Genomic DNA, 13,507 nt, shown 5'->3' with positions numbered 1-13,507 from the left:
CAGGGGGACGAACAGGACTGGACACACAGTGGGAGACCAGCCTGGGGCCTTAGCAAAGGTGCCCAGCTCACCCATCAGCCCACAGCTCCCTACACTCAGGTCCTCTTATGCCCATCACTACCCACATGATGTGTTCTGACTTCCGGTATGCCATTTACATCACAAACAACTACCCAGGTGTACAAGCTCAGAGGAGGAGAAAGACAAAGAGAAAGGGAGAGAGACAGAGAGACAGAGAGAGACAGAGATGAGAGACAGAGAGACATAAGCAGGGTGAGACACTGGGTGATGGATGATGTCACTGAAGAGGCAGGAGGACTCAGAAAACAGCTTGATCTTCTGGATCCATAATACAATTACGCAATAAATATGAGTGCAATGCAATATTGAAAGTTGTGCCTCAGGGGTGGAGACCCCACCTCGGACCCCCCAGGAATGAATGGAGGTGTGGTCAGGGGTGGAGCCATATGACCACTCTAGAGGTAATGGGATCTGAAACAAAGCAGTTGATGATTGAGTCTGACTGGATTCTCATGCAATCACCAACTCTATTCAGAACCCCAGACTGCACGTGCTCTGAGGTTTAAGAAAGGGTCCATGACTAGCCCAAGGGGCAGGTCCCATGAAAATCTGCACCTACCAGGAAAGTGGGATAGAGGTGAGAACATCCTATTGAGACTCTAGGTGAGAAAAATATAGGGGATAGGGAAGTAGGTGGATCCAGAGGGTCCTAGAAACCTACAAGAGGAACATTATGATGGGTGGATCTGAGCCCAGGGGTTCTGCTTGATCAAAGGCACCAACCAAGGACAAAACATGCAGTCATCATCAAACCCCTACCCAGATCTAACCAAGGGACAGAACATTCTCCACAGTTAAGTGGAGACTGCGGACTGACTGTCACAGGATCTCTGGTGCCCCATATTTGGCCATGTTCCTTTGGTGGGGAGGCCCAATGGCACTCGGAGGAAGGATAGCGGACTACCAAGAAGAGACTTGATACCCTAGCACCATATTCAGGGGGAGGAGGTCCCCCTCGGTCACAGTCATAGGGAAGGGGGATTGGGGTGAAAGTGGGAGGGAGGGAGGAATGGGAGGATGTATGGAATGGGATAGAAAATGAGATGTAATATGAATTATTTTATCTTCCAATAAAAATGTGTTAAAAAAAAAAACAAAAAAAGAAAGAAAGAAAGAAAGGGTCCATGAGCACAGCCAGGCAAGAAAAAGGAAGAAGGAGGAGGAGGAGGAGGAGGAGGAGGAGGAGGAGGAGGAGGAGGAGAAATGTTATTTCTGACAAGCACAAACTTTTTTTTTTTTTTTTTTTTTTTTTTTTGAGAAACAGCAGCAGGCAATAGTGACTAATCTAAACTCACTCCTTTCCAAGAAAGCAGGAGGAACATGAAAAACTGAGGTCATATGACTCTTGTTATCTTGGTTTGTGCTCACAGGCTTTCAGGAGTCTCCTAAAATGACACAGTTCCTGGTCCCTGTTCTGATAAGCAGGGATGAAATAATCTTATGCAAGACTCCAACCTTTGTTTTCTTTTCTTATAGGTTCTCTGTGTAGCTCTCCCTGGACTGGAACTCTCTAGACCAGCTGGGCCTCCAACTCAGAAGCCTGCTGCCTCTGCTGCCTTTAGTGCTGGGTTTAAAGGCCTGCGCCACCACCAACAGTCGATGTCAAACCTTTTTCTTTTCTTCTTATCCCAGGTTCTCACCCTGAAATCTCCCCTTTGGGGACCCTAATTGCAGGTGTTTCCTGTCCCAGACCAATCTGGTTTAAAACTTTGGATGTCCTGTCTCCTCTTCGCAAATGTTGGGGCGGTGGCACCACAGAAGGCTGGGAAAGTGTTCGGCTCACGATGTGCAGTGAGAGAGCTGTGAGCAGTCCTGGCTTTGCCTGACTGAAATTGCTGATGGGTGGTGACTGTCAACCTGGTGGTTTAACTTTGGTGTGAATGGGCTGGACGTCACCACAGCTGAGACAGGGGGATCACGCAGAGCACACTGAGTAATGATCTGCGGAAGTTAAGAGTCTCTGTGCCGAGATGAAAGAGAAGCGCCTGCTGAGTGCAGAATAGTGCAGGGACCACTTTCCAGTGCAGGCGCCAGTTCCACCGCAGTGCCAAACTCCGCGGGTCTTCAGAGTTCTGTTCCAGGAGCGGAAGCCAGGGCTGGAACCACACAGTACTCTGTCCCTAAGGGAGCTGCTCCTGCCACTCAGGCCTCACTAGCCAATCAGGGCCTCGAGGCGGGCACTTCCGGTCCGCCATAATGAATGCTCCGCGCCTCTGCGGGAGGCTCTCGGGTTCCGCGTGCCGCGCCGTGACCCGCTGCCGGGAGCTGTGAGGAGAGCGGGGCGAGCTCGGGATCCGCGCCATGGTGAGCGGGGCCGCCGTCCCCACGCGGGGAGGAGCCGCGGGAGCGCGCGTGGGGCTCGTCCCGGGGTGCGGGAGCCGGCGGCGTCCGGTGTGATTCAGTTTCTTCACTGAGCTCCTGTCATCTCCCCGGGCTGAATCCGGACTTAGTTCTCTGGTTGCGCTTGCGCACAGCGTGGAAACCCATGGCTTGACCTGTTCCTGTGCGGGGCGCGCGCATGCGCGGCTTTCATTGCCAGGGAAGGCAGACTCGCTGCCTCGCAGAGCCCTGGCTTCTCTAGAGTCTTCTAGGAGTTCTGCGCTGGGCACTGGACACTCAGGTGCAGGATCCGTCTGCAGTTAATTCTGTGCAGGTGGAAAGTCTGTGTCACTAACACATTAGCATGTGGATGCCGCGGGGGTCCAGTGTGTTAGGAAGACAGGCTTCCTGCGTTTCCTGGCCTCATTCGTCAGCATTGACCTAATATTAATTGTTTTTCTCCTCTCTAATTGATCTCTCATGTTCTGTTGATCTCTTTATTCTTTCCCAAACAGCACAGTCTTTATTCCAGGTGTATGGGGAGTTCTGAGGTCAGGTGATGTCACTGTGTGTGTGATTTATTCAGTCTTGTGTTGTCAGGTTTTCAGTCATGATGACCTTTTGCCTTCAGTTTTCTGATGTTCATAGCATAAATTGTTAGACTTTCGATTGGACTTTTGTTGAGCCTATAGCTCAGATTCTGTACTGAAAGAATATTGAGGCTTCCTTCCTATGATCGTGGGACTTTTCTCCTTTGAATGACTCCCTTGTTTCTCTTAATTACAGTTATAGCTTTTACTACAGATTTTTGTCACATTTCTATTTATTTCTGGCCGTTTTATCCATGCTGACATATAAAAGGCATGGGAATCTGTGTTTCTAATTAAATTTTAATTTGTTTCATGTGCTTGAATGTTTTGCTTCCATGTATGTGTGTTCATCACGTGGGTGTTTGGTGTCCTCAGAAGACAGAAGAATGTATCAGCCGCCCTGCAACAGGATCTAAGGATAATTTTGTGCCACCATGTTAGTGCTGGGAACCAAGCCCAGGTCTTCTGCAAGAGCAGTAAATGGTCTTTACTGCTAAGGTGTGTGTGTGTGTGTGTGTGTGTGTGTGTGTGTGTGTGTCTGTATGTGTCTCTGTGTATGTGTGCGTGTGTCTGTGTGTGTCTGCATGCACATGCTGAAAACTGAGTGTTAAGAGAATCAAGGTTGTATTAAAAATCTCTTTGGCATACTCAGTAGGTTCGCTGATTAGATTTGGTCAGCTTGACACAAGCTAGAGTAAGACTGGCCTGTGGACAAATGTATAGGGTGTTTTCTTGATTAATGATTCCACGTGTTTGGTGCCACCCTGGGCAGGTGGTCTTGAGTTGTGTAAGAAAGCAATCTCAGCAAGCTATGAGATCAGGGCAGTGTTTAGTCAGACTTCTTTGCTATAAAGAGGCACAATGACCATGACAATTCTCATAAAGGAAATCATTCATTCAGGGCTTGCTTCCAGTTTCAGAAATTTCATTCCATTATCATCAGGGTTGGGAGTATGGTGGCTCAGAGGCAAACACAGTGCTGGAGAGGTGGCTGAGAGTTTTCAATCCAGATCAGGCAGCGGGAAGAGAGACACTAGGCCTGGCTTGAGCATTTGAAATTCCAAATCCCACCTCAAATGACACACTTCCTCTAACAAGGCAAGACCTACTCCAACATGGCTAACGGTCCTAATCCTTGTCAAGTAGGCCCACTCCCTAATGACCAAGCATTGAAATCTTTGAGTGTGTGGCACCATTCTTATTCACACCACCACAGGCAATCAGCAGCATTGCCCAGATTGACAGCCTATGTGGAGTGCATAAGCCTGTGGCGTATAGTTCTATAAGTTAGCAAACTGTTAGCCAGAGCTGGAGACTTGTTATTATAAAGTGATTTTTATTTGCTAATCACTAAGTGTATGGTGTGATTCCACATTGGGAAGGCACATTAAATCCAGTATAGCTTCACTTCCAGGCTTTCAGAAAAAATATATTTATGACAAGATCTTTTATGTAGACTCAGGTCGCCTCCTCCTGACTACTCTGTGAAGCCACACAGGCCTTGCTGCTCTTCTGAGTCAACCTCCTGAATTCAAGGATTAAAAGATTGTAGCCCCACACAGTTCTAAAAATATCTATTTGAGTCATTGAGTGCACTGTCCATGTCAGTAACAGGAAAAGTGTGTGTGTGTGTAACATGTTTTTTTTTTTTTTCAGACAAGAATAGAATAGTTGTGTGTACACAGCAGGTGTAAACAGGCTATGCAGTAGCTGGGTTGCAGTTGGTTCAAGTTTAAGTCAGTGAGCTGCAGGGGTCTCTGTTATATATCCTCTCATGTGGCAGGTGAGGGACTTCTGTGAACTTTCCCAGCATGCATTAATTCATACCCTATGAATGAAGGCAAACCAAATGGGTGAGTGTACAACTTGGGGAGGTTACCTCAGGCCAATGAAATTTCCAAGTGGGCAACTGTCTCATATGGGTAAATACAAACCTGGTTGGCTCACTTCAGTCTGGTGAGAGGACTGAGACACAGGGCATTTGGCTGTGGCCTGTCTGTCAGCATACAGCACTCAGCAGCTAACGTTTTATACAGGGCAGGTCATACAGTACTTTATTAATGGCGTTCCCTCCACCAGGAAAGAACTTAGTCTGTTTTAGTGTCAATATACCTAAGTGTCCTTTAGTTATTTTCATCCCTTTTAATTTTTTTTTTTTTTTTTTTTTTTTTTGGTTTTTCGAGACAGGGTTTCTCTGTGTAGCCTTGGCCATCCTGGACTCACTTTGTAGACCAGGCTGGCCTCGAACTCACAGCGATCCACCCGCCTCTGCCTCCCGAGTGCTGGGATTAAAGGCGTGCGCCACCACGCCCGGCTCATCCCTTTTAAAAAGCCAAGTATTGGCATCTGGCTTAGTGTGGTGGATAGACTAGGTTTGGCCCCCATAGACTCCTGTGTGTGAATGCTTGGCTCAGAGAGAGTAGCACTATTAGGAGGTGTGGCCTTGCTGGAGGAAGTATGGCCTTGTTCTAGAAAGTACGTCACTGTGGCGGCCAGTTTTGAGGTGTCCTGTATGTTCAAGTCTGGCCAGTGTGAGACAGTCCCCTCTTTTGCTGCCTGCCGATCATGATGTAGATTCTCAGTTTCTCCATCACCCTTTCTGTCTGGACGCTGCCTTGTTTTTTGACATGATGATAATGGATTAATCCTCTGAAACTGTAAGCCAACCTCAGTTAAATGTTTTCTTTATAAGAGTTGCCATGTTCGTGGTGTGTCTTCACAGCAATGGAAACCCTAACTATGGCACTTAGTCACCTGACAGCTGTTATAATGGTAAGCATTTACGTGGGATTTGCTTACAGTTTCATAGCTTTATTCTGTTGTCATCATGGTGAGGAGCTTGGTGGCAGGCAGGCACACATGGTTCCAGAGAGTTCTACATCTGCTTATGCACGCAGCGGGATGGAGGAAAGCCACTAGGCCTGGCTTGGGTCCTTAAAACCTCAGAGTTCACCCCCAAAGGACACACTTCTTTATACAAGACTACACCTTCTGATCCCCTCCAAGCAGTGCCACTCCCTCCTGACTTAGCATTCAGATCTATGACAGGAGCGTTTCTCTTTCATTCCACCACATTCCACCCCCTGGCCTGCATAGGCTTGTATCATATCACAATGCCCAATGCAGCCAGTCTGATGCTAAAGCTTCTCATCGTCCATCATACCTCCAACATTGTGTAAAAGTTCAAAGTTCAAAGTCTCTTCTGAGAGTCATGCATTCTCTCAACTTTAATCTTATTAAATTCAAAATAAAAAGAAACCCCATACTTCTAACATACAATGGCATAGGATATACATTACTATTTTAAAATAGTGGAAAAGAACCACAGTGAGTAAATAGACCAAAGCAAGGACCAAAAAGCAGTTGGACAAACTCTGATCTCTGTGTCTCCATTTCTGATGTTAAAGTGCAGTTCAGATCGCCAGCTGCTTTCAGCTCTATTGGGCAAAACTCATGTCTGTCTTGTGCTGGTTCCACTGGTTTCCTTGACTGGTATCCCATGGTTCCACTGGCATCAAGACAATCCAGACTTCACTTTTACTGCTTCATGTTAGGGGCTGTCTGAGCCTCTACCCAGGGACACCCTTGACATATGCCTGCCTCAGAGGACTTTCTTAGTCATGGAGAGAGATTGCACAACTGGTGTGTCCTTGGCTCTAAAAGTAGAACCTTGGCCAAAGCTGCTGAGTCCTGATGCCGGGGCTGGAACTTCTTTCCCTTCTTCGCCTTCAGCGTGAAAGAAAGCCTTCTTTTGTTTGCTTGGGGCTTTTTTCTTCCTTTCTTTTTTTCATGGTTTCTTTCACTGTTTAAGACTCTTTAATACCTTTTCGCAAACTGGAGGTTTAGCTGGTTGGGGTCTTGACCTGAGGTCACCACTGTCCTTATTCCATTTAGAATCAGACTTTTCTTTAATGTTTTAATCTTTCTGTGACCTGGACTAAGCTCCATTATAAAGCCTCGTGTTCCTTTTCTTTTCAAGTTGTACATTTTGTATTTTTCCATGTTCATCACTATAAATCTCCATAAGAGTAATCGCTAATAGCCATATGACAGAGTCACTGCCAGGCTGTATTGAAATCTCCTCTGCCAATGCCATTAATCCAAATTCTTCAATTTGGCCTCATGGACAGTTTTTGAACAAGGGCAGACAGCAGCCATATTATTCACCAAAATATCAAAAGAATGTTCTTTAGGCCACTTATATTCTCCTTTGAAAACGCTGGAGCCAGGTCATCCTGATCTACGTCGCTCTCAGCAGCACTGTATGCTATGCTCTTCCACCATGGCCCATAAAGCCCCATTTAAAGCACTCAATGGCTTCCCTAATCAAAAGCCCCAACGTCCACCTTCTGCCTAGAAGTGTTATGATCTGGCCTGTCAGAGAAATACTCTGCTTCCTGGTGCCAACTTTTGTTTTAGGCAGTGTTCTTTGTAAAGAGATACCATGTCCATGGCAAATCCTATAAAGGAACACCTTTGTTTGGGGCTTGATTACAGTTTTAGAGGTCGAGTCCATTCTCATGGCCAGCAGCATGGCAGCATGCAGGCAGACATGTTGGAGAGGTGGCTGAGAGTTCTCCATCCACAGGCAGCAGGAAGAGAGAAAGCCAGTGGGCCTGACTTAGGCCCTTGAAGCTCAGATCATGCCCCTAGTCACACACTTCCCCTAAGACCACACCTACTCCAACAAGGCCTCACCTCCTAGTCCTTCCACTCACAATGGGTTAGGCCCTCCCTATTAATCACTAATTTAAAAAAGCCTGCGAGGCCTGCCTACAGCCTAATCTTACAGAGGCATTTTCTGAGTTGAGGATCCCTCCTCGCAGATGACTGCACCCTGTGTCATTTTTGACACAAAACTATCCAGCATAGTATGCCAGGCTTGCCTTGTACTATGTCAGTGAGAATTACTAACACCTAAAACTGCCTCTGCTGCTCAGTGCTGGGATTACTGGTAGTCAAGTCAGAAAAAAGGAAAAGAGAGAGAGAGAGAGAGAGAGAGAGAGAGAGAGAGAGAGAGAGAGAGAGAGAGAGAGAAGGGGATGAGTGTTTTACTGGACCCAAGACTATTATTGGGGAGATATAAGATTTGGAGTCTATTGTCCACTTGCTTGGTCTTGTTGTCAGAGTAGAGAAAGGGAGGTCACAGTAACGAGGTTAAAAGTTTTCATTTTTGTCTGCATTTTAGATAATCAAAGATTTCTGCAGTAATCAATTTCAGGTGATTGATGAATGTACTGAATAATAGTGTTTTAAGGGTTCACAGACCAGAGCAAACAAGAATGTGGCCAAGCAAGTGCATTTCTGTGGGCTTCCTGCCTTTGTTTGTTTTGTTGTTGTTGTTGTTTTGTTTAGTTTTTATTTGGGAGAGGGACTCACTGTTACTCTGGATGTTATGGACGTGACTACATAGACTAGACTGACCTAGAAATCACAGAAATTTACTCATCTCTGCCTCCAGAGATCTGGGGTTAAATGTGTCCATCCACATTTGTCTTTAAGGATTTTGCTGATAGAACTCAATAGTGTGGATCTGGGTCTCTCCGTGTTGTCTGTTATTTGTCATGTCTCTGGCCGTGCCATATGGAATTCTTTGGGCCCAGAAATGGGAGGTGTGATCTTCCTTTTCTGTTTCCTTCTAACATGACTTGGTGGCTACATTTGAATTTCTGTGATCTGGAATAAATGTGTGGAACACCATATTCTCTATGAAATGTACTTTTGTAGTGTAGTAAGTCTCACCATTTCTATTACATGAAATATGGTATATTTTAGGCTGCAGTGACCTATGAGGATGTCCATGTAAGCTTCACTCATGAAGAGTGGGCTTTGCTGGATCCCTCCCAGAAGAATCTCTATAAAGATGTGATGCTGGAGACCTACTGGAACCTCACAGCTGTAGGTAAGAGTGTTAGTTTTCCTTCACTTTTTAAACACGGGAACAAGCATTCCTTGGCTATTCATGCATTTCTGAGATTTCTGTTGTCAAAGAGGAACAATGTGGTGAATAAACAGACTTGGTCTCAGGTTCACCAAAGATACTAACTTAAAATTTGCATAATATCCAATAATGTTTCATAAAATTTTTGGTACTATGTTTTAGGATACAAATCGGAAGACCGCAATATTGAAGAACACTGTCAACGTTCTAGAAGACGTGGAAGGTAATTTGTATACAAATGTGTCACTGAAGATATTTTAATGTGCCCTCATGTTTTAAAGAAAAGCAGAGTGTAAAGAAGCACAGTTTTATGAATGTTGATGATTATTAAATTGCCACAAGACCATGTACTTCAATTTCAGGTAGCTGACCTGTGTTCAGAAGGCATTTTTTTTTTTTTTTTTTTAGCAATAACAATATTTTAACGCATGACATCATTTTAGCCATAGCCTGGAGAGAGCTGTGTTGTAAAATTGTCAATCCAGCTTGGTAGTGGTGGCACATGCCTTTAATCTGAGGATTTGGGAGACAGAGGCAGAAGAATGTCTGGGTTTGATCCCAACCTGGTCTGCAGAGTGAATTCCAGGGCCATGCTACACAGAGAGAAACCCTTTTTCAAAAAACAAAAAACCAAACCAAACAAACAAACCAGACTTGTCAATCCCTTTAGTTTCAAACCATTCAAATATCATAACAACCATACACATTTATTAGGGCATTACTGTATGTCCAAGACCTTTTATAAGCAAACAGTAGGCAGAAAAGCTGGTGTTACATATACTTTTGGGGAATTTTAAAAGTTTAGTGAGAAGAACAGTTAATGGGGCTCAAGAAGGTTGTTGTCATGGAGGAAGCTTAACCCGATAGCACATGCCTATGGGAAACCAAAAGTTAGCTTGTGTAAATACAGTGTGAAAACCTTTTGTTATTTCTGTTTTAATAGGTATAACATCAGTCACTCTGTATACACTGAAGAGAAACTCTGTGAACATAATCAATGCAGTAAAGCCTCTGCAAAGTTCAGTAGTCTTAGAAAACATGAAAAAATTCATACTAGAGGAAAACCCTATGAATGTAATCAATGTGGTAAAGCCTTTGCAAGTCGCAAATATCTTACAATACATAAAAGAACTCATAATAGAGAAAAACTCTATGAATGTAATGAATGTGGTAAATCCTTTACAAGTCGCAGTTATCTTCCAATCCATAAAAGAATTCATACGGGTGAGAAACCCTATAATTGCAGTGAATGTGGAAAAACCTTTGCATATAGCAATTCTTTTCAAAAACACAAAAAAACTCATACAGGAGAAAAACCCTATAATTGCAATGAATGTGGTAAAGCATTTGCACATCGCGGTTCTCTTCAAGTACACAAAAGATCTCATACGGGAGAGAAACCCTACAATTGCAATGTATGTGGTAAAGCATTTTTAACTCGCCATTACCTTCAAGTACATGAAATAGTACATACAGGAGAGAAACCATATTTATGTGATCAGTGCGGTAAAGCCTTTGCATGTCACAGTAGTCTTCAAATACACAAAAGAACTCACACTGGAGAGAAACCCTTTAAATGTAATCACTGTGATAAAGACTTTGCAAGTCGTGCAAGTCTTCAAAATCATGAAAAACATCACACTGGAGAGAAACCCTATGCATGTAATCAGTGTGGTAAAGCCTTTACACGTCAGAGTGTCCTGCATAGGCATAAAATAATTCATACAGGAGAGAAACCCTATAATTGCAATGAATGTGGCAAAGCATTTGCACGCCGTGGTGCTCTTCAAATACACAAAAGAACTCATACAGGAGAGAAGCCTTTTGATTGCAATGAATGTGGTAAAGCATTTTCAACTCGCCGTCATCTTCAAGTACATGAAATAATGCATATGGGAGAGAAACCATATGCAGGTGATCAATGTGGTAAAGCCTTCACAAGTCACAGTAATCTTCAAGTACATGAAATAACTCACACTGGAGGGAAGCCCTATGAATGTAATCAGTGTGGTAAAGTCTTTGCATGTCGCAGTAATCTTCAAGTACATGAAAGAACTCACACTGGAGAGAAACCCTATGAATGTAATCAATGTGGAAAAGCCTTTGCAAGTCGTACTAATCTTCAGAATCATGAAAAACATCATACTGGAGAGAAACCCTATGGATGTAATCAGTGTGGTAAAGCCTTTGCACTGAAGTGTAAACTTCACAGGCATGAAAAAATTCATACTGGAGAGAAACCCTATGGCTGTAACCAGTGTGGTAAAAACTTTGCATTAAAGTGTGATCTTCAAATACATGAACGAATTCATACTGGAGAAAAACCCTATGCATGTAATCAATGTGATAAAGCCTTTGCAAGTCGCGTATATCTCAGAAAACACAAAAGAATTCATACCGGAGAGAAACCATTTGAATGTACTCAGTGTGGCAAAGCCTTTGCACGTCGCAGTTATCTTCATGTACACAAAAGAAGTCATACTGGAGAGAAACCGTATGAATGTACTCAATGTGGTAAAGCCTTTTCATTTCGCAGTAATCTTTATACACACAAAAGATGCCATACTGGAGAGAAACCGTATGAATGTACTCAGTGTGGTAAAGCCTTTTCATGTCCCAGTAGTCTTTATACACACAAAAGACGTCATACTGGAGAAATGATATGAATGTTGTCACAGACACGAGGACAAGTTGTGGAGGCTTTGCTTGACAAAGGTTCAAAGATCCCTGGCTGATCAGCACTGTCCTTAACTATTATTTATGGTCTATATCTATATATGGAATGATTTTACCTAAATACTAATTTGATATCTGCTTTTTCTCCTAAAACTGCCTTTCTATTTCTCATTTACATTATGACTTTAGAACTAATGAAATTCACTGGAAAAAATTTCCCCACTGAGAGTGTTGAAAGAGGGCATTGTGAGCAACCAGGCAGAAACTGCTTGAAAAGAAAGTTAGGGCTTTGATGTAACAGTACCTGGTTAGCTATTGTTAGCTGTAGAAAAGTAAAACTTTAGAATCTGCTTTGAAAGGTAGGCTTGGAATGTCATGTTTCATAGATATTTTATAACAGAGGATGTCTTGGCAGTTAACTTGCAGGTATTTTACAGTAGAGGACCATTATCAGTCAGCCTAGCCTTGGATAAAGATGGATAGCACACCTGTTGGTTTGGGCCTGGCAGCAAGTCAAACCTTTTCTGTGTTAAGGACATGTAGTTTCAAGATATGTTGCTATGATCATGTAAACACAGTGGCTTAAGCCCAGGGAGCTTTATGATTATACTTTCCCGAGTATTGTTTAAGAAATAATAATCAGGTCATGCTGACCATTGGTTGGACATTGATTGATTTTTGCTATGTACTTTATTGTTGGGTATAGAGAATTGTTTGTATTTCTTTGTTAGATTGTTTTCTTGCTCTGTTAATTTTTAAATGCTCTACTGATTGTAAAAGATGAAAAAAAGTGATACGATATGTAATGAAAAAAAATTGAACTTCACTTTAAATAAAGTACTGGCGTTAGCCCAAAGAGATGAGACAGAAAAAGGGGACAGAAGAAAAATAAAGTTCTCCTGGGCTAGAAGACCTTTCAGTTTGCACTGCAATATATGCTTGGGCCTTAATATTTCTTTTCTCCTCCAATCCTCAATCTCTTTTCAACAATTAGTTCTGCTAACTAATTGTTAACCAACAGCTGGTTATTTTCACTGGCTGTTCACTGCCTGCTCCATTCTCCCTACCACGGAACCACCAAGACTTTCTCTTCTGTCACCTGAAGCTGGTCAATGGGAGACTGCAGTCAATGTGGTGAAGTCTTTGCATATTATGTTAGTGTTCGTAATCACAGAAAATGTCATCTCTGAGAGAAACCCTGTGGGTGTAATTGTTGCAGTAAAACATTAGCAGATCACTGTGATTTTCAGACTCATCAAAGTACTCATACTGGGAAGAAACTCTATGAATGTAATCAATATGATAATGCCTCTGCATGTTCAGGTTTCTTCAAAGGCATGAAAGAATTCCAACCAAAGAGACACCATGAATCTAATAAGTGCAGTAAAACCTTGCGCACCAAGCACATTTTCCCCCCACTGAGCCATCTCACTGTTGCTCATGTAATATTAGTAGAACCATTTCTTCGTTAAAATATTGTCTTGTTTTCAAATTGTATACAAATTGTCATCCAAGGATAGAGGAACACAAAATAATTTGAGTAATAAAATCTGTTTGCAAATGAAGATATTTGCACTGCCATCCATTTTTATGGGGTATGTTATGTGGCACTTTGCTGGGCAGAGATCTGAGTCAGCTCCTATCTGGAGAAGCCAGTTTACCTGTGTGTGGAAAGAGGAAGCCCTCCCTCCTGTCTCCAGAAAGCAACCATAAGATCCCATTTGGCCTAAAGGTGGACTAACCTGGTTCTGTTTGATAAAACACTTCAAAGCTGCCTCTGAGTTACCCATCATGTAGACAAGGCCTAGGAGATATCCTGAGCATGTCCTTTACATTTTACAGCCCAGGGCTTTAAAAACGTGGGGTCCCCAAGTTCGGAGCACTCTCTCATCCTTTTCTT

The 13,507-nt window shown here is 43.3% G+C and overlaps 1 protein-coding gene across 1 annotated transcript; it reads left to right on the top strand.

The window, feature by feature from the left end:
* Positions 1–3,322: 3,322 nt before the first annotated feature.
* LOC127212640 (zinc finger protein 431-like) lies at positions 3,323–11,651 on the top strand. Its single transcript, XM_051172728.1, has 4 exons — positions 3,323–3,466; positions 8,766–9,027; positions 9,094–9,154; positions 9,875–11,651. Exons 1-4 carry the CDS (start codon positions 3,425–3,427, stop codon positions 11,595–11,597), a joined length of 2,088 nt encoding a protein of 695 aa, XP_051028685.1. The 5' UTR covers positions 3,323–3,424; the 3' UTR covers positions 11,598–11,651.
* The last annotated feature ends 1,856 nt before the right edge of the window (positions 11,652–13,507 follow it).

This window comes from Acomys russatus, chromosome 31 (genome assembly GCF_903995435.1).
Source record: "Acomys russatus chromosome 31, mAcoRus1.1, whole genome shotgun sequence".
Classification (NCBI taxonomy): domain Eukaryota; kingdom Metazoa; phylum Chordata; class Mammalia; order Rodentia; family Muridae; genus Acomys; species Acomys russatus.
This window is presented reverse-complemented; position numbering and strand designations above follow the sequence as displayed.